The 21,460-nt window shown below is 44.6% G+C and overlaps 1 protein-coding gene and 1 long non-coding RNA gene across 2 annotated transcripts in view; one reads left to right on the forward strand and one right to left on the reverse strand.

Annotated features, from left to right (window-relative positions):
- LOC141194159 (uncharacterized) overlaps positions 1–733 on the reverse strand; it is a 35,294-nt gene extending 34,561 nt beyond the window's left edge. The window contains exon 1 of the long non-coding RNA XR_012266961.1: positions 389–733. This is a non-coding gene — a long non-coding RNA (uncharacterized lncRNA). The remainder of the gene's footprint in view (positions 1–388) is intronic.
- CUL5 (cullin 5) overlaps positions 1–21,460 on the forward strand; it is a 55,319-nt gene that overhangs the window by 10,985 nt on the left and 22,874 nt on the right. The window contains exons 4-8 of the mRNA XM_073662202.1: positions 2,008–2,184; positions 2,310–2,451; positions 13,140–13,285; positions 13,373–13,453; positions 14,745–14,838. Coding sequence (XP_073518303.1) covers positions 2,008–2,184; positions 2,310–2,451; positions 13,140–13,285; positions 13,373–13,453; positions 14,745–14,838 — 640 coding nt within the window. The remainder of the gene's footprint in view (positions 1–2,007; positions 2,185–2,309; positions 2,452–13,139; positions 13,286–13,372; positions 13,454–14,744; positions 14,839–21,460) is intronic.

The raw sequence follows: 21,460 nt of genomic DNA on the forward strand, positions 1-21,460 counted from the left end.
ATCATCTCTATTAGGCAAAATTCTTGTCAAAATAAAAATATATATACAAACCAAACAACACGGCATCCTCTGTAAGCGCTATGATAAATGCAGACATTGAATGTGAAATTTAAAGGAAACCTGTCACCAAGTTTTTCCCATATATATCCTACAGTCACCATCTTTCAGCCCTCGGTTACAGCATTTTGGAATACTGTACATAAATGTGCGAGCAGCTCTCCAAATAATAAAATAAAAAAGACCTTTTATCTGGTGACAGGTTCCCTTTAAACTGCATTACTGCCATATAGAATATAGTTTAAAACCCAAGAAAAAACAAAACAAATTAAGCATATACCCTATAGTAAGTAAATAGTAATAGTACATGTAAATAACACAGGATACTTACGCTGTCCTGTCTGTATACTCTTTTGCTTCCTCCGCTGCCCAGGAGCTGTGGTATGATCAGACCATGTTCCTGTACGGTCAGACACAGCCATTACACAGTACACAGCAGGGGCACATTTATAAGATTATCTCAGCACAGGAACATTTTATTTAATCACATCCAATTATGGAACTTATTATTATTCCAGGATGTATTGATTATGATTAGGTCGTAGGAAAACCCCTTTTAACACTATTTTGATTAAAAAAGGGTAAAAGCAATCCCACCGCGACAATGTGTACTCAATCCGGACGATCCTATTCTGTCTTTAGTATTAAAACCTCACCTTGTCAGCCGACCTTAAACTAATAGTTATGAAATGAAGGCACACGTGGCAGGAATGCAGTTTAAAGGGAACCTGACATCAGAAAATTGCCTATTAACCCATTCAGGACCAGACGATTTTTCGTTTTTGCACTTTTGTTTTTTCCTTTCCTATTTTCAAGAGCCGTAACTTTTTTATATTTCGACCCACGTAGCCAATTGAGGGCTTGTTTTTTTGCAACACCAGTTGTACTTTTAAATTTACATTTTTGATATTGCCATATAATTTACCGGAAAATGGTGAAAAAAAAATTTCAAATGAAAATTGCGAAGAAAAAAAAAATGCAATTCTGCCTTTTTTTTGAGGGGGAGGCTTGTTCATTGTGCAGTAAAACTTACCTGAAATTATGATTCTCCAGGTCAATGCGATTCACTTCCATACCAAACATACAGCGTGTTTTGGGGTGTTTTTTTTTTTTTTTTTTTTTTTTTTTTTTAAATTCGTAAAATAAATTTTGCTTACATCGCCATTTTTCAAGACCCGTAATCTTTTCATTTTGCAGTTCATAAAGCGGTGTAAGGGATTTTTTTTTTTTTTTTTGCAGGGCAACCTGACCTGTTCTTTTTATTAATGCTATTTTGGGGTGCATACAACATTTTGATTGCTTCGTATTGCATTTGTTTTTGAGTAACTGTGCGGTTTTTTTTGTCTGTTTACTAATCAGGTTAGTTAATTTTTATATTTTTATAGAGTTGACTTTACGGACGCAGCGATATCACATTTTAATATCTTTACTTTAAATGGAGAAAGAGGGGTGATTTGAATTTTTGTTACATTTTTTAAAACCTTTTTTCCCCCCACTTTTTACTACTAGTCCCCTTAGGGGACTTGAACCTGCAATCATTTCACAGCTTGCACTCAATATAGCAGCACTACAGTATTGCTGTGTGTAGCGCGTATCACAATCTGTCAGAAGCTGGCGTTCACAGGAGTACCGTCATGGCAGGCACAGGGGTCTAGCAGATCCCCCCCTGTCCTGGGTCATCCGAGAATGACAGAGGCATTTAATAGGGCAGCATTTATGGGTTCTACGCAACTGCTAAAGGCAGATGATGGCGGAATGACACAGCCATCATCGGCCAGGAATGGGGCGGGCTCAGCGCATCTGAGCTTGCATCAGAGACAGTGACCCGACATTAAACATACAAGTGCGTACTTACTTGGCGACGTCCTGAAGTTTATGAAAATGGCTATTGTATAAGATCTGATTTTGTGAATAATATAATATAAATTTTTCCTTTTTTGTCTTTTGAAGAGAGTATTAAGTCATCAGGATGACACCGCTTTGCTTAAAGCTTACATTGTAGAATGGCGCAAGTTCTTCACCCAGTGCGACATCTTGCCCAAGCCCTTCTGTCAATTAGAAATTACATTAATGGGTAAACAAGGAAGCAACAAAAAATCCAATGTGGAAGACAGTATTGTCAGAAAGGTAGGCCTTGCTACGTATTTTCTGTGATGGATTGAGAGGGTCTCGGGTGACCGAGCATTTAACTTTTGCCTGAACCCGCTTTTCTGTAGCCTTCTGATCTGCTTGTGCATTGTCTTCCTCTGCAGCTAATGCTGGATACCTGGAATGAATCTATATTTTCAAATATTAAAAATCGTCTTCAGGATAGCGCCATGAAGCTGGTCCATGCCGAGAGATTAGGGGAAGCATTCGACTCCCAACTAGTCATTGGCGTTAGAGAATCCTACGGTAAGTCTCGCAGCTATGTCATAATCTGATTCAGCTGCATTTTTCCTTAGGCTCTATGCATATCTCTGTGGTATTCTTTGTTTCCCCTAGAGAGCAGCAGACACCTTGGCAGTGTCGAGCAGCCCCCAAGATAGGTCGTAGGATGAGTTGGGTCTCATTTTGACATCTGTTTTTTTTTTTACATGTACAAGAAACTGATCACATTTCACCAGTTTGCTCCGCGTTCATCAGTTTTTCTTGTACTTGAAAAAAAGTTTCTCCAAATTCTCCTATCCAACAATACATGAAAATCGGACTGCACTCAAAAGCCATCTGAATGCTGTCCAATTTTTTTTTTTTTTAATGGACCCATTGCCGATATTGATGCAACACTCGATCAATATCGGACACGTCTTTGTGATATTGCGCTGACCAAATTACGGGCATGTCAACAACCCCATTCACTATTATCAGTACAATTGTTAAAGCACTCATATGCAAAAAACAGTTGACTGCATGAGCCCTTACTGAGACCGGAGAGGAGTAACAGTGTTTTACAGAAGCTGCAGAACCATATTTCTTGCTGCAACTAAAAGAGCGCTCCTGAGGATGAATATTTCGAAATTCCAGTTTCCTAGAGCGATGATCGTACCGTGGTGGCACGTGACTGTTGCAGCCTATTTCCTGGTCTTAGATGGGATATTAACATGCATGCTACATGACTGCTGAAATTGGCTGCCCAAGTCATATCCTGGTACGGCACGTCATTGATAGAGCCGCAGCTTCTCCGTACGTCCGGCTGTACCAGGAATTGTGGCTAATTCCTATGTAAAGAATCGGCCTTTCAAAGGAAAACAGTCTGAAAGTTCTCCATAAGGCCTCGCTCCAATGTTGGTGATTTTTCTCGTAGGCAGAAAACAGTCCCGAGTTTCAGCAGTGTCAGTTTTTACCATAATTTTTTTTCTTGGATGAAAAAAAAAAAAAAAGTAGGTTTCTCAAGCTTCTCCTGTCATACAGTCTGTGAAAAAATGACAGCAGATGGGTGGCATGGCCAATTGTTTTCACGGACTCCTAGACTTACATTGATCCAAGAATCGGATCTGTCTCCATGACTTTGCCGACCATTTGGTCCGCAAGAATAAATGTAAATAGTGCAAAGACTATAATAGTTTTTCACGGATAGAAGTCATACCTAACGTCTGAATGAGCTCTGAGCGCAACGTTATGATTGCTGGGAGGTGGAATGGGTGGGAGAATTCCCCAAAAACCTAGCACAGAGCGATCTTGCCTCCCAATGTTTTCTGCAATTTAATGCGGCTTGGAATGCGGAGCCCGCACTAAACGGGGTTATGACGTGTGTCGTACTATTACGACACACGTCATAAAGGGGATATCCAGGACTTTGTAAAAGGAAAAAAAAGATGTGCCTAAGTACTCACAGGCAGGTAGTTGCTACCTCCTTGACACAGACAACTCCTGTCACTAATTCAGCTGCCTCTGCTAACGTCACATCGACATATCGGGGGCTTTTCCGCTCTGCTCTGTTGACAGGGCGGGACTGCCGACGTAATCCTGATTGACAGCAGGATTCCCGCTGCCTAACTAGGGGAGCCAGTTATCAATTAGCATGCCGTCAGCAGTCCCACCACATCGACAAAAGCAGGGCGGAAAAGAAGCCTCTGCTCTGTAGACTTGACATCAGCAGAATCGCTGGCAGGATCAGTCTGTGCCCGCAAAGAATGGCGCCGGGCACAACAGGCAGGTGGGTAGCAACTAACTTCCTGTGAGTGCTTAGACATATTTTACAAAGTTACCCTTCACGACCGCCGACAGTAAATAGACTTCAGTGCTTGGTTGGGCTTTGTGCAGCGCTGACGTTTCTCTACAGTTGGTGGTCTTGCAGAGTTCCGGACCTCCGGAGTCCTGCAAGTGCCGGGATTCCGTTTCAGAACGCTAGTTCTGACCGGCAACATCATTGGGACCTGATTGGTTTATTAAAATATTATACCAAGAAATAAGCGTATTTTTATAAAACCAAAAATAAAGTATCGCAGCTTGCAGCACAACATGATCTATAAAATTGTCGCACTAGTTAACCCCTTCAGTGTATGCCGTAAAAATAATACATCAAAATCTTGGCAAAAAAAACTGTGCTTTTATATCATACCATCTGGTGGAATAAAACACGATTAAAAAAAATGAATGTAAATAAAAATTTCTATAGCTGAAAACGTTTTGTCCCGCGAAGAACAAGCCGCCGCACAGTTTCTTCAGCGGATAAATGAAAAACGTATAGCTCTCAGAATAAAGCGATGCAAAAACAATTGATTTTTTTTCTATTATCACTTTTACCAAACGGTGACTGGCATAAAAAAAAAACAATTCCTGAATAGCTTGTTTTTGTTCATTCTGCCTCCAAAAAATCAGAATATAAAGTGATCAAAAAATGTTATGTGCCAATAAATGGTACCAATAAAAAAGTCAACTCATCCCACAAAAAAAACAAGCCACCTGACTGTCGACAGAAAAAAAGTTTTTTTTTAGTGTGATCACAGCCAAACATAAAAAAAAAATGATAAAAATCTGGTATAATAAAGTCAACTAATTACTTATACCGCATGAGGAACGGCATAAAAAATCAATTCTTGAACTACTATTGATCTGTTCATTCTTCCTCCCAAAGATCGCAGTAAGGCTCGGCTCACGTTTAATGATATTGACTATATGTTTGGGGTTATATAAGTGTAACTAGAAGAATTGATGCTTTGATGTCATTCTGAAGGCAGCGGGCAGTCACCATATATTGATGTGATTTTTAGATTTACTTGTTCATTCACCGCTTTCTTACTCTGCAGTATTTAAAAAAGAGGTATTTTTGGTACCATAAAATCTTTCTTGGAGCCTTCATTGGGGTACACAGGACCAAGGGTGTATGCTGTTGTCTCTAGGAGGTTGACACTAGGCAAAAATAGCTCCTCTTCTGCAGTATACACCCGCCTACAGGCATTAAGCTCATCAGTTAGTGAGTAAAGCAGTAGGAGAAACCATAACGTAAACAAATATACAATGCCCAATGGGGCACCTCAGAGAAAAACAAACTGGATGCCCAACGGGGCCAACTGGAGGAACATATGAACAAACTCGGGGAGGGTGCTGTGTCTCCCAATGAAGGCTCCAAGAAAGAGATTTTACAGTGAGTACCAAAAATCCCTCTTTCTTTATCGCTTCATTGGGGGACACAGGTCCTAAAGCCGTCCCTAGGGTGGGAGAACCAAGATGGCCACAAACTAAGTCGGACTGCAGGAAACTGCAGCCTGCAGAACCTTCTGTCCAAGACTGGCATCAGCCGAGGAGTAAGTGTGGACCTTGTAAAACCTTGAAAAGGTATGCAGAGAAGACCAGGTTTCGGCCTTACAGATTTGTGAAGCCGAAGTCTGATGGCGAACCGCCCAAGAGGCCCCCACCGCCCGGGTGGAGTGAGCCCTTACCCCCGGAGGGGGAGGTTTGTCTGAGACACGATATGCCTCCAAAATGGATGAACGTATCCAACGGGCGATGGTTGACTTGGAAGCAGGAAGACCCTTGCGACGCCCCTCAGGAATGACAGAGGGCGTCCGAACGCCGAAAGGAAGCGGTACTAGAAAGGTACACTCATAGAGCTCTGACCAGATCCAGTTTATGCAGAGATTTTTCCAATGGATGCCGCTGAGCTGGGCAGAAAGAAGGCAAAACAATGTCCTCATTGATGTGGAAGGAGGAAACTACCTTCGGCAAAAAGGAAGGGCCCGGCCTGAGCACTACTTTGTCTTGGTGAAAGACCAGAAAGGGCGACTGACATGAGATGGTAACAGCCACTAGAAAAGCCACCTTCCAGGAGAGAAGAGAGGCTGAGATGTCTTGAATGGGTTCGAACGGAGGCTGTTGGAGGACGGTTAGGACCATATTAAGGTCCCATGGATCCACTGGTGCGCCACCCCCTTTAGGAAACTCTTGACCTGAGGCCGGGCAACCAAGTTACGTTGGAAGAGGATGGACAAGGCTGACACTTGACCTTTGAGGATGCTCAAGGAGAGACCTGCCTCTAGGCCAGACTGAAGAAAGGCCAGGATGACCGGTTATCAAAAAGACATGGGAGCTAGCAGATCTCCCTCACAGTGACGAAAGAAGGCTCTCCAGGTTCTGTGATATATGTGCGAGGTTGCGGGTTTTCTGGCAATAATTAAGGTCTGAATGACATTGTCAGCAAAACCCGCCTTCCTTAACACTGCGGCCTCAACGGCCATGCCATTAAATTCAGAGAACGAGAACTCTGATGAAGGATAGGCCCCTGAGAGAGGAGATCTGGACGGTCTGGTAGTCTCCAGGGTGAGTCGACGAGCAGGTTTACTAGCTCTGCGTACCAGACCCGTCTGGGCCAGTCTGGTGCTATTAGGATTATCGGTACTCCCTCTGTCTTGATCTTCTTGACGACTCGAGGGATCAGTGGTAGAGGGGGAAATATATAGGGCAGCTGGAACTGAGACCATGGAATTACTAACACGTCTTGAGCGATCGCTAGAGGATCGCGGGACCGGACTACAAAGGATGGTACTTTGTGGTTTAACCAAGACGCCATGAGGTCGACGTCCGGCGTGCCCCACCGTAAGCAAATCTGCTGAAACACCTCGGGATGGAGAGACCATTCTCCTGAGGCAAGGCCCTGCTAACTGAGGAAGTCGGCCGCCCAATTGTCGACCCCCGGAATGTGGACTGCTGAAATTGCCGGAACCGTCTTTTCGGCCCAAACAAGAACTCTTTCCACTTCTTTGAAGACGGACTTGCTGCGTGTTCCTCCTTGATGGTTTAAGTACGCCACAGCCGTGGCGTTGTCCTATTGTACGCGGACTGGGATCCCTGCTAGAAGATCCTGCCAGTGACGTAACGCCAGGTAAATTGCCCTGATCTCCGAGATATTGATCTGTAGGGAGACCTCGTGGGGAGTCCACCGGCCCTGTACCGTGTGGTGGAGAAAGGCTGCCCCCCAACCGATGAGGCTGGCATCGGTCGTGACCAGCTGCCAGCGAAGCGGTAGGAGCGATCTTCCGGGTCTGAAAGAAGAGAGGCGAGTCCACCATTTCAATGACCTTCTCACCTGAAGAGGTAATGTGATACGTCGATCCAGAGACTATGGGTTCTTGTCCCATGCTGACAGAAGGGCTAGTTGGAGAGGCCGGGTATGGAATTGGGCAAACGGTACTGCTTCCATAGCAGCCACCATCTTCCCCAGGACACTCATGCATAGCCGAAGAGAGTGTGGACTTTGGTTGGAGAGAAGGTGGATCCCCAGGTGGAGAGAGTTTATCTTTTCTCTTGGAAGAAGGACCCGGGCAAGGGTTGTCGAACTGCATTCCCAGAAAAGTCACCCGTTGAGATGGGACCAAGGAGGATTTGTCTGTGTTAATCAGCCAGCCTAACCGAGAGAGCGTGTTTAAGGTGATCTGGAGGCTGGAGAGACAGTCCTTGAACGTGGAGCCTTTGATCAACAGGTTGTCGAGGTAGGGGATAACTACAATCCCTTTGGCTCTTAGAATGGCCATGACCGTCGCCATTACCTTCGTGAAAACCCTTGGGGCGGAGGCAAGCCCGAAGGGGAGGGAAGTGAATTGGTAATGTGCGTTCTGGAAGGCAAAACGAAGGAACTTCTGATGTGATTGACTGACAGATCGGGATGTGGAGATACGCGTCCTGAATGCCCTCTGAACATAAATATTCCTCGGTTTCCATCGAGGCGATTACCGACCTGAGGGACTCCATTCAGAAGTGACGGATGCGTACTTGTCGGTTTAGCTGTTAGAGGTCCAGGATCGGACGCAGTGAGCCGTCCTTTTTTGGAATAACGAAAAGATTGGAGTAAAAAACGGAAAACCTTTCCTGAAAGGGGACGGGTGCCAAAGGGAGGCAGTGGCTTGAAGGAAGCCTGGAAGAAGAGATGGTGGTTTCTGGGGGCGGGATCTGAGAAATTGTGCTCCTGGCTTGGTGTTGAATTCGATTTTGTAGCCGGAGGTCACAATCTCCTTGACCCATGAGTCTTCTATCGCCGAGACCCAAGCGTCTTGGAACAGAAGTAGACGGCCGCCCACCCTGGGAGAGGACCCAGGTGGGGGTGACTCGTGCTGTAGAAAATCTATTGGATCGTGATCTGGATCCCGAGGGCTTGGTGAAGCGACCCTTTGCGTGCCAGTTGGGGGTGGGCCTAAAGGATGGCTTACGTCTGGCCCTCTGCGTTGTGGTACGGTCCTGTTGAGAGGAGTAGCCCGGTTGGGTCAACTGACGAAAGGACCGGAACTGAAGGGAACGTCTCCTAGGAAAGGGACGTTTGGGCCTGGGCTGGGGAAGGGAGGTGCTCTTGCCCCCTGTGGCATCCGAAATGATTTGGTCTAACTTGGATCCAAACAGTCTGGAGCCTTGAAACGGGAGATTAGTTAGAGATTTTTTGGAGGCCGGGTCGGCGTTCCAAGCCTTCAGCCAAAGAATTCTACGTATCGCAATAATATTGCTAGAGACGCGGGCTGAGCAGGCAGCGGCGTCGAGGGATGCCGTGAGCAGATATTTCCCTGCATGGGCGATCTGATCCGCTAGATCAGCCAGATCGTCTGGGGACGCCGCCGTTAAGATGCCCTGTCTAAGCTGCTTGGCCCACGCGGATACTGATGTTGATGCAAAGGAAGGACAAAGGGAGGCGTCAGCAGCCTCGAAGGCTGACTTAGCCAAAGCCTCCACCTGTCTATCCGTAGTGTCATAGAATCATAGAATGGTAGAGTTGGAGGGGACCTCCTGGGTCATCTGGTCCAACCCCCTGCTCAAAGCAGGATTTACTAAATCATCCCAGACAGATGTCTGTCCAGCCTCTGTTTGAAAACGTCCATTGAAGGGGAACTCACCACCTCTCGTGGCAGCCTGTTCCACTCATTAATCACCCTAACTGTCAAAAAGTTTTTTCTAATATCTAATCTGTGTCTCCTCTCATTCAGTTTCATCCCATTGCTTCTAGTCTTTCCTTGTGCAAATGAGAATAAAGATGATCCTTCTTCAATGTGACAGCCCTTGAGATATTAGTAGACGGCTATTAAGTCTCCTCTCAGTCTTCTTTTTTGCAAGCTAAACATTCCCAAATCCTGTAACCGTTCCTCATAGGACATGGTTTGCAGACCGGTCCCCATTCTGGTCGCTCTCCAGTCTTCTGGAACTTCTCCTGTTCTCCAAGAATTTTCAAAGATTATGGAGAGTGGTTCTAAAATTTCTTCTACGATCTCCTTCAGTACTCTGCAGTGTAATTCATCTGGACCTGGAGACTTGAACTCATTTATGTTAGCTAAATATTCCCTCACAATCTCTCTGTTTACAGATAACTTGGATTCTTCTATTCCTTTAATAGGACAGTGAAGATCAGTTGATGTTACATTTACTTTCTGAGAGAAAACAGATGCAAAATAGGAATTAAAAAGTTCGGCCTTCTCAACATCCTTTCTTACCATTTCACCATTTTCATCCTGTAAAAATCCTATAGCATCTTTGACTTTTCTTTTACTTTTGACATATCCCCAAAATCCTTTTTTATTGCTTTTGACATCTCTTGCAAGCCTTAATTCATTATCAGCTTTAGCTAACCTGATACGTGCCCTTCAGGATCTGCAGACTGCATTATAATCTTCTTTAGATATGCCTCCCTCTTTCCATTTGATAAACATTTCTTTCTATTTTGCATGTGTTTAAGTTCTATGTTCATCCATCCTGGTTTCCTTAAATGTTTCCCATTCTTCCTACTTTTTGGGATTGTTAACGATTGCGCTTTGAGAATCTCATTTTTAAAAATTTTCCATCCTTCCTGGACATTTTTGTCCTTAAGGACATCCAGCCATTGGATCCCTCCTATTCTCTTTCTGAGTCTCTTAAAATCTGCCTTTCTAAAATCTAACCTTGAAGTTTGAGTCTTCACATGTCTTCCTCCTCTAGTTATCCAAAATTCTATAATAGCATGATCGCTGCCTCTTAGGGTCCCAGCCACTTTTACCTCCTCAACCATTTCATCCATGTTTATAAGGATTAGATCCAAAGTAGCAGATCCCCCTTGTTTTCTCCCCTACCTTTTGAAAGATAAAGTTGTCAGCAAGAGACGATAAGAATTTGCTTGACCTGTTAGTTTTACTTGAGAGATTCCCAACAAATGTCTGGATAGTTGAAATCTCCCATGACCACTACGTCATATTTTTTGGAGAACTTGGTCATTTGATACATAAAGAGTTCATCCATATCTTCAGCTTGCCCAGGTGGCCTGTAGTAAATGCCTACAATGGTGTCCTTTCCGTTGTTCTCTCCTTGTATTCTTACTCCTTGAGGGGGGAGCCGTCTGGGAGAGACAGGACCGTCTTGGCCGAGAGACAGGAGGATCCACAGTTGGGGACTCCGATCATTTGGCGACAAGGTCATGGTTAAACGGATATAGCATGTCTAGCTGTTTCTTTCCTGAGAAACGCTTTTCTGGATGCTCCTGCTGTTTTTGAAAGGCACTGTCTAATTCTGCATGGTTAGAAAAGGTGCGTGCTAGGCGTTTAATTTTCTTGAAAGAGACGGGGTGGTCCTGAGACGGGGCCTAGTCCTCCTTAACGTGCAGAGTCTGGTTGACGGCCGAAATAAGGCTGTCAACCATGTCCTGGATTTTGGAATATTGGTCCATGTCGGATCCAGAATCAGAATCTGACGCAGAGTCAGATCCCAGGGCAACCTCTGGGGAAGAGGTGTGAGATGCAGGGGGCATCTTGGAGGATGTCGATGGTACAGGAGAGCTGGACGAGGAGCTTGCGTGAGTTTGTTTCTGAGAACGTACTCTGTCTGCCCTTGTGAGGAGGGGGCAGGGGTGCCTGCGAATCATCCATGGGAACGTTCGGAGCACTGGTGGCCATGGATAACATAGGCAAGCGTTCTAGGACCTGAACCAGAGATTGGGATACTTTGGTGAGGTCAGAGACAGATTGGGACATAACAGCCCACTCTGGAGGAGAGGGAGTTCCTTTCTCCCGTGCGGCGGGGGGTTCTTGGGGTGCCAACATGGTGGGAGGTTTGCAGGACGAGCAGAAAGCCGTTGTCCGACCTGTGGGCCACTTAGTTCTGCAAAGTGCACAGGCGTAGTATGTGACTGTGTGGCAGGGATGGGCAGAGAGCTCCCTGGGTCTGGGCATATGTGCCTGACAGGGATACTGTAGAGGTGGAAGCCTGAGGGTAGGAAAGGTGTGTGTGGGTGCGGGGCACAGCCTACCCGGTCCTGGATGTAGCCGCCGTCCTGAGACCCCTGTCCTGTGTCCCCCGTCCAAGATCTGGAGCGGAGACCGTGGCGAGCTGTTATCAGAAAACAGCGATGCTAGGGAGAGTGATGCCTCCGGAGCAGGGGCATGACAGCGTAGGAGGGCGGAGCCGAGGCAGAGCGCACTGCCCTGAGTGACAAGGGGCGCCGAGGCTCTGATATGCGGTAGGAAGGAGGGGGCGGGCTAAAGGCCCCACCACTGATAGGACCACGGAAGGGCTGGTGGGCATGGCGAACGCAACACTATGATCCTCACCAATGATGGGCCGATTGTTGGATGGGGGGGTAAGACGAACCCTCCGAGACGCCCCCACGAGGGGGAAAAGAAAAGACGCGGGCAGTTTTGCCGCGCATAGTGGGCAAGAAGAAGATGGGGGGCTGCCGGGGACGCCATGCTGCGGGGGACGCGAAGAAAGAGGAGAGTGGCGTGGCTTGGATAGCGCTGTAAGTAAGCGCTCGCCGCTGATGTGAAGGTGATGGAAGTGGAGGCTGCAGCAGGCATGTGGCAGGGAGCACTGAGGAATCTACAGCCCCCTTGGGCATATACGCTTGTAAGCGAAGCCATGTCAGGGCTCTGAGGGGCCTGCTGATGCAGCAGGAGGGGGAGGGATTGTACCTTCATTAAGGCCCCGACACCTCCTCTTCTTCCTTTTGAGGATGGTCCCAGGAGGTCCTCCGTGGATAGGGGGGGATCCTGGCTCTTCCTCCTTCCCGCACTGTCCGGTACTGGACAGTGCAGGAGACGGTGTCGACCCCAGAATCTGGGGGAAGGTCACCCGCAGGGACCGCCGTCTCCCTCCCAGGCCGCTCTGAGGAGGGGGCTGGGGGTGGGGAGCAGGCAAGGACTGGCCACCGGGAATCACCCTGAGACACCGAGAGGTAACAGGGGATAAGTCCTGCCCAGCGGGTCCGAGAGTGGGCAATGTAGAGAATGCACACTGCTCTCTGTCGCTTGTGTAATGGGGGTAACAGGGGACGCAGTGTTCCCTGTTAACCCTGAAGAGCTGTATCTGAAAAAGAAAGTAGAAAGATTAATAAAACACAACAAGGTTGGATCTGATAGGATCCAGGTCTACCTCCTACAGACCGCTAAAACTGATGAGCTTAATGCCTGTAGACGGGTGTATACTGCAGAGGAGGAGCTATTTCTTTTTTTGCATAGTGTCAACCTCCTAGCGACAGCAGCATACACCCATGGTCCTGTGTCCCCCAATGAAGCGATAAAGAAAAAAATCTGCTTGCAAATTTGTGTGTACAGTATGTATATAAATTCCCTAAATTTGGAGGGAACCTAGAAATTGTGATGAGTGATTGTTGTTTCCTCTTTCACTTCAAGCTTAATTTGTTGTCTTTGTCACGTGTTACTTTGCAGTTAACCTCTGCTCAAATCCTGAAGACAAACTCCAGATCTATAGAGATAATTTTGAAAAAGCCTACCTAGATTCAACAGAGAGGTTTTACCGGACCCAAGCCCCTTCTTACCTTCAGCAAAATGGTGTACAGAACTATATGAAATATGTAAGATGCCACTAATAAAATAAAAATCCATATATGTGCGATCTAGCAGAAACTGCAGTTTTCTTACAATTGTTTCTCTGTGAACAGGCAGATGCTAAACTTAGAGAAGAAGAGAAACGAGCAGTGCGGTACTTAGAAACCAGGCGGGAATGCAATTCTGTGCAGGCGGTGAGTACTCGCACATATAAGAAATAAGCAGCGTTGGTCCAGCTGAGTCGCACTTTAAATATTTAGATAGACCAGGAAGAGTTGTATATGCCAGCCTGGCACTCTATGACCAACCTTAAAGGGAATTGGTCAGATGGATTTCACACCCTAAACTATGTAGATGCGCATGTAGCTCTTTCAAAAGACAAGTCCAGCAATGGTTTTACATGTACATGGCCAGTCCACTGCTCCGTTACTGAGATACTTTGTGGGAAAAACCCCTTTAATTTTAATAGATCTTGGAATAATAATAAGCTCCACTATTGGATGCATTTAAATAAAAAAAAAAAATAAAAAAAGTTCCTGTGCTGAGATAATCCTACAAATGTGACCAAATACTCATCTTGAGAACTTGGCCTTAAAGGGGTTTTCCCAAAAACGAAACATTTTAATCAGTAGATCTTGGAATATTAATAAGTTCCACAATAGGATGTGTTTAAATAAAATGTCCCTGTGCTGAGATAATCTTATAAATGTGCCCCTGCTGTGTACTGTGTAATGGCTGTGTCTGACCGTACAGGAACATGGTCTGATCATACCACAGCTCCTGGGCAGGGAGGAAGCAAAAGAGTATACAGACAGGACAGCACAGGATCACTTCTTTGATGTAAAACATTGCTTAAAAACAGGCAGGGAAATGTTTTATCTCACTAAAGTTTGGAGGGATGAATGTTTTGCATATAATCTGATATCTTTGATCGCCCTGCTCAAAGAAGCACTCACATCAAGTATTTATCCTCTTTATATATTGCAGTGATCATATTTATATAGCACTGTGTACATACAATTGCTCATTTTGCCTTTCTACACAGTAACTTTTTCTCTCTTCCATTAGATCCATGGCATCAAAAACTGACTAGCTGAATCCTTCTAAGCGCTATGTAGAAACAGGAAGTTTCTTTCCCTACACGAGTCATCAGTCACTGCAAAAGTCTCTGGGATGGGTCAGTTGAAGAGGGGAATGATAAATGCAGGGACAAGAGACTTCCTGTTTCTACACAGAGCAGACAAAAGAGAAGAATTATCTGGGTAGAAAGACGAAATGAGCAATTGTATGTATACAGTGCTATATAATATGATGACTGCAATATATTAAGAGGATAAAAACTTTTATGGGAGGAGTGCTTCTTTAATTAATGGAATTTTAATGTATCAGTTTACATGAATAATGTATTCTCTTGTAATCCTCTAATGCAAAATACTGTGACAATTTCCTCATTCAGAAAAGTGACTTTCATGTTTGACCTTCCAGCTGATGGAGTGTTGTGTGAACGCCCTTGTAACGTCCTTCAAAGAGACTATTTTAGCCGAGTGCCAAGGAATGATCAAGCGCAATGAAACAGAAAGTAAGTGGAACTACAAAATTAGATTTATTTTTTTAATAGCCACTTCTATGTTGTCTTGTGGTATTCCTTCCTACAACTTCTTCATAGTTCATGAATTTTGTTTATAACTTTTTTTTTTTTTTTGCCCCCTTTACAGTAAAAAGTCATATAATCTGGTAAAATCTTGCCCAATTTGTGCCAAAATTCCAGACGTAGAAAAAAAAAAAAAAAAAATGACTTCATTTGGTCAGAAAAGGAGATCACATTTTTAAAAGTCGCAGTTGATAAATCATCCACAAATGTATAGAAGCAAAAGCACACCCACAATGGCGACCAAAGAAAAAACGAACCCATAAATTAGACTTTAAATCTGCTGTTATGTGCGGGGAAAGATGCAGGCAGGGTTAGTTTTTAATCAGCCATCAAGTGCCTCTAACAGCTATGAGTGAAGCTCCGTCTGCTGCTGTAACGGGTTAAATCCCACTGTAAATCTCCGACAGCGGCATGTAACACGCCCATCCAGGGGCTTGCGTCATTCCACTCTCCTATCGATGCGCCTGTGACGTGATTGCGGGGCGCCGATGGGTTGCCATGAAGCTGGAGGTCTTCTGATGACCCCCATGCCTGTGGCCGGCGTTCATAGGAGATTTTGATTTTTGTTAGGCTGGGTGCCCACGTAGCGTTTTTCAAGCGTTTATGCTGCTTAATTTCCACAGCGGAAACGCTTGTGAAACGCTAGGTAATCCGCACCCCATGGTCCCCAAGGGGATTCCGCATGTTCTATTCACATGCTGCTCCCGCCATTGACTTGCATTGAGACGCACAGAAACCGCGACTGTACATTTCTACAAGCGGCTTCTATGCGTCTCTATGTGCGGATGGTACCCAGTTCTGGAGGAGAGGAGACTCTCATCCAGACCTGGGTACCATTGTACCTGTAAAAAAAGAATAAAATAACAAATAAAGTTTATACTCGCCTTTCCGAAGGCTTCTCTCTGAATGCCGGCATCGCTTGAGGACCTGCGGTGACGTCAGAGTCATGTGACCGCAGGCCCTTCACCGCTCTGTCTCGTGATATGCCGGCAGCCGGGAACCAGACAGTAACGAGCGCTGCAGCCACGCCGGGGCCTCGGGGGTAAGTATAGCTTTATTTGTTTTAATTTTTACGGTTCACACTGTATAAATCCATGCCATTTGCATGGATTTATATAGTGTGACCTAGTTGTCAAGCACTTTCCAAGTGATGCTAAAATCGCCTGGAAAGCGCTTGTCAATCTGCATGCGGAAACGCATGTGGATCCGCATGTATTCTGCAGGAAAAACGCATGCACAATCTGCATGCGTTTTTTCTGCCAGGGAGATGCAGAAATGCTGCAGAAATTTTCTGCTTCATTTCTGCATCGTGGGCACGTAGCCTTATACATAGCAGTGCTAAAGCCCTGGTATGTATAGCACAAGCAATCGGATGATCACAGTTACAAGTCCAGTAAGGGGACTATTAACCCCTTAGTGACCAAGCCAATTTTGACCTTAATGACCAAGCCAAATTTTACTATTCTAATCAGTGTCACTTTATGAAGTAATAACTCTGAAACACTTCAATGGATCCGGATCCCACTGATTCTGAGAATATTTTTTCATGACATATTGTACTTCATGATAGTGGTAAAATTTCTTCGATAGGACTTGCGTTTATTTGTGAAAAAAATAGAAATTTGGCGACCATTTTGCAATTTTCAAACTCTGAATTCTTATGCCCTTAAATCAGAGAGCTATGACCGTCCTGGGGTTCTTGTGTAATCTTTACTTTGTTTGAAGATAATGATATGCTGTGCTTCGGGGCGGCCTGTGGGGGGCGCTCTATCTGGTGCTCTGCTTACATATTCAACTGTATGCTCTTATGAGAGCTCACTGTGCCTTCACTGACCTGCCTCCTATTTTACCTAGCCCCGCACTACTATGCATTATGTAAAATAGGAGGCAGGTCAGTGAAGGCACAGTGAGCTGTCATAAGAGCATACAGATGAATATGTAAGCAGAGCGCCCCCCACAGGCCTCCCCAAAGCACGGGCATATCATTATCTCCAAACTGAAAGTAAAGATTACACAAGAACCACAGGACGGATTTCATCAACAAAGGTATCATTTTAACCAGTGTAAGGGTATGTGCGCACGGTGCGGATTTGCTGCGGTTTTGACACTGCAAAATTTCTGCACCATTTCCGCACCTAATATGCAAATTAGGTTACTTGCGGTTTTGCCGCGTGCAGTTTTTATGCATGCATTTTTCATGTCTTCGTGTTGAAATTAGAGAATAGGTTTTTTTTAAACAAACTTTATTGATCATCATGTAGCGTTTTTGTGTGCGTTTCCGCTGCGGAAACGCACACAAAACACGCATTCGGTTTTTCTCATCTAATGCAAGTCTATGGAGAAAATCCGCATGCGTTTCCGCAAGAGAAATAGACATGTATATCATGTCAGAGGAGAGCGAAGTCATTGTAACAGAGGGTACTTTTTTTTTTTTTTTTTTGTGATCGCCGTTATTCAGTGAATAACGAGCTGATCTGTCATGCAGGTGGTGAAGGACACTGCCCTGGCTGGTGAGGTGGACTCACGGTTAACATGAACGGTCAATAATGACAGCAGTGGTGTTTTTTTCCTCATCATAGCAAATTCGATGTCCTGTTTACGGCAGGACCAGGAGCATCCCAAGGCATTGGTTCCTAAGTGGTCCACTACAACCACCACTTTACCCTTATCCATCACATCTCGCAGTGGCTCACTAGATATGTAGATTACCTCGTGTGCTTTCTACATGTTAAATAGATTGTCACAAGCTCTCCCTGAGGATGAGAACATCGCATTAGTTGCGTCCCACTCCTAAGTTTGAAGGACCTCTTCCCTCTTTGGAGGAATTGGTTCCTCAGTAGCCCATTGAGGCTTCTACCTTTCCGCTATCCGTGGCGACGCACCTCAGTGACCCGCTGGATAAGTAAGCAGACACCTTCTCAGTGGAGATGTACTGTGTTGCTTCGCTTTTGTTTTTTTTGCTGCTGTTGGACCAGCTCTATCTAGTTAGCTATTCCATAGACAGGACACGCGCAGGACTTTTTTCCTCTTCTCTCATTTGTTGGCCACTTGGTGTTTTTTCTTTACAAGGCTTCTCGAGTCTCCATGACTGGCAGCCAGGGCAATGATGGTTTTATTTCTAGTTGGCACAACATTTTGACTTAATTCCTGGACCACAAGAAGTCGTTTTCTATCCTCCCCACTTTAAAAGGTAAACCCTTCATCTTGTATTTAGATGAAATGGCCTAGGACCCTACAGGGAAATGTCTGACCCTATTTACCTGAATCGCAGATGATCTTGGGCATATTGGCATTCCCAATTCTTTTCGATCCTTTCTTTACTTCTCTCTAAAGGTCTTTTAGCCCCCCCCCTAGCTCAATGGCATACTTCAGCCTAGACTGCTCATCCCTTAGCTCAAAAATCTCTTCAACGGGATGCTTTTTCCTCAATTGAGCCTTGAGTATCCAGTTTTTTATGAGGTCCTAACCAGACAATCCACTTTTCCACCAAGCTTTCATATCCTCAAGCTCTGAGGTCCTTGCTCAATATTTTAGGGGGGCTCTACTTGATGACTGTGCTCCTATGAGAACCAGTCTATGGTTGACCTTCATAGGAGACAATGATTTTTACCGTATGCTGCAATACTGTGGTATTTCTGTATATAGTTCAAGTAATCAGACGATCGCAATTTCAAGTCACATAAGGGGACTAAAAAAAATAAAAGGCTTTCAAAATTTGAAATGCCTCACTTTTCCTTCATTAAAAATGGATATTTGGACTTTTACGGATGCGGAAATAACAATCAATTAAAATATAAAATTAATTAGCCCGATCCATTAATCTCTGTAGTAAAATTTCACCACTTGGATTTCTTTTTCCCTTTACCGTATGTCTGTGCTAGCTCCGATCGCTACTATTTAACCATTTAAATGATTCCCATCAGTGTCTGACATATTTTTGAAGACCCAATCTGCAAATTCGCATATAGTCTTCAATAAAATGGTGCCGGATGTGCACGCGCTGACCCCTGCGCCATTTTATTGAAGTAATGTACTACAACAGTGATGGCGAACCATTTGGAGATCAAGTTCCCAAACTGCAACCCAAAACCCACATATTTATCGCAAAGTGCCAACACAGAAATTTAACCTGAATACCGAGGTTTTCGTTTTAGAAAAAAACAACTCGTACAGAGAGCAGGCGGTTGCAGCAGAGAGCGGGCGTACTGGATTGCAGATATAAAGGAATATGCTCCCCCCAGCCTGGCATATGCTCCCCCATCTTGCCTGTGCTGCTGCTGTTCAATACATAAAGAAAAAAAAATACTCCTACTCACCTCTCCCCCACTACCCTGCAGCTCGTTTTTTGAAGCCAGCATCTGACTTCAGCATCAGACTTCAGCATCCAAGCGATGGGGGTGCATGTCGTCACTGCCATGCGCCCAGTCACGTGCCCGGTGATGTCAGCTGCCTTCCTCTAATTGGCTGGCAGCGAGTATGGCGGTGTATGGACCCAGCAAGTTTGTGTTCTGCAATACCCTTCAGCTTGATGTGCATCACAGGACCCACATCCAGCTGAAGAAGGGGCCGGTGTCTGCAGCTGCACTACGGCGCCATTTTATTGAAGACACTCTTCAATAAAATGGCGCCGGTGTACTCATGTGCTGAATCCAGCGCCACAGTGCACAAGCGCCGAGGTTTTTGGTCATTTCCGGTTATATTATAGATGTGTGTGTGTTTTATATACATATTGTTTTTTTTCAAAATGCAAAAATTGCAGGTTCTTTGGTCAACACCCCTCATTTAAAAATAGCAATTATAAGTGATCAGAGTGTTGTAGCTACCCAAACAAAGTTTAACCGGTTCCCGACCGCCCACTGTAGATAAACGTCGGCGCTTGCCGGGCTCTGTGCAGCGCCGACGTTTAAAAACGGTGGGTGGTCTCGCAGTGCTCAGGACCCCCAGGGTCCTGCAAGCACTGCGATTCCGGTGCAGAGCATTAGCTCTGACAGGGTACATCATCGGGACCTGATTAGATTAGGTCCCAGTGATGTTAACCCTTTGCTGTCTTCTACATGCTGCGATCTATAGTGATTGCGGCATATAGGCGACAGCAAGAGGAGAGGGGGTCTTCTTACTTACCTCCGAAGACCTCCGTTTCGTTTGAGGACCTGGGGTTGCTATGGCAGCTGGAGGTCACATGACCGCCTCCAGCTTTGCCATATATGGTGTCCTTCCTGTCTGGCTTCAGCCTGTATGTAGCTGATTCCAGACAGGAGACTGAAACAGTCAGTGAAGATCTCATGTAATGTAATATATGTCTATTACATTACATGAGATCAGTGATCAGAAAAATAAAAATTTATGTCCCATACAGGGACTAAGTAAAAATGTAAAAAAAGTAAAAAAAAAGTTTTTAAACTATTAAAAAAAAAATCACAAAATAAATAAAATAATAAACCAATAAATCCGCATATTATTACAAAACCAAAAAAAGTACACATATTTGGTATCGCCGCATCCGAAACAACCCGAGCTATAAAACTGTCACACTAATTAACTCCTTCTGTGCACACCGTAATAAAAATAAATAAAAAACGGAGCAAAAAAATATGCTTTTTCATCATATCGCCAAACAAAAAGTGGAAAAAAATGCGATCAAAAAGCAGAATAGAAATAAAAATGGTACCACTGAAAACTTCATCTTGTTCCGCAAAAAAAAGCCGCCATACAGCTCCATCAGCCGAAAAATAAAAAAGTTATAGCTCTCAGAATAAAGCAATGCAAAAAAAATATTTTTTTTTCTATAAAATTGTTTTATTGTGTAAAAGCGCCAAAACATAAAAAAAATACAGTAAGTGTAGTATCTCTGTAAACGTACTGACCCGAAGAATAACGCTGCCTGATCACTTTTACCACACGCAGAACGGCATAAAAAAAAACTCAAAAAACAATTCCTGAAGTGTTTGTTTTTGTTAACTTTACCTCCCAAAAAACGGAATAGAAAGCGATCAAAAAATGTCACGTACCCAAAAATGGTTCCAATAAAAATGTCAACTCGTCCCGCAAAAAACAAGCCGTCACATGACTATCGGCCGAAATCTGGAAAAATTATAGCTCTCAAAATATGGTGATGCAAAAACTAGATTTTGCAAAAAAAGCGTATTTTAGTGTGTGACAGCTGTCAGTCATAAAAACCCGATATAAATCTGGTGCCTCTGTAATCGCACCGACCCGAAGAATAAAGTAATCTAATCAGTTATATCACCCTAGGAACGGCATAAAAAATAAATAAAACAAATATTATTCACCTGCTACTGATTTGTTTATTATGTCTCCCAAAGATCCCAGTAAGGCTCTGCTCACATTTATCCTGCGCTCTGCGCTGAGCACTTACACCAGAGTTTCCGTGTAAATCTCTGAAATATGTGATTCAGCCAGAACCCATGATGGAAGATTTCCTGTAATGAGGCAGATATAGGCCACTGTGGACGCCGTCTAGCCTGGGATCCCCACGGTGTCATTTGTTTTAGGCGTGCATAAAAGTGCGGTTGGCCACAGTTTTGTGCAC

This window comes from Phyllobates terribilis, unplaced genomic scaffold (genome assembly GCF_046119375.1).
Source record: "Phyllobates terribilis strain yellow unplaced genomic scaffold, ASM4611937v1 Scaffold_2__4_contigs__length_985480577, whole genome shotgun sequence".
Taxonomy (NCBI): domain Eukaryota; kingdom Metazoa; phylum Chordata; class Amphibia; order Anura; family Dendrobatidae; genus Phyllobates; species Phyllobates terribilis.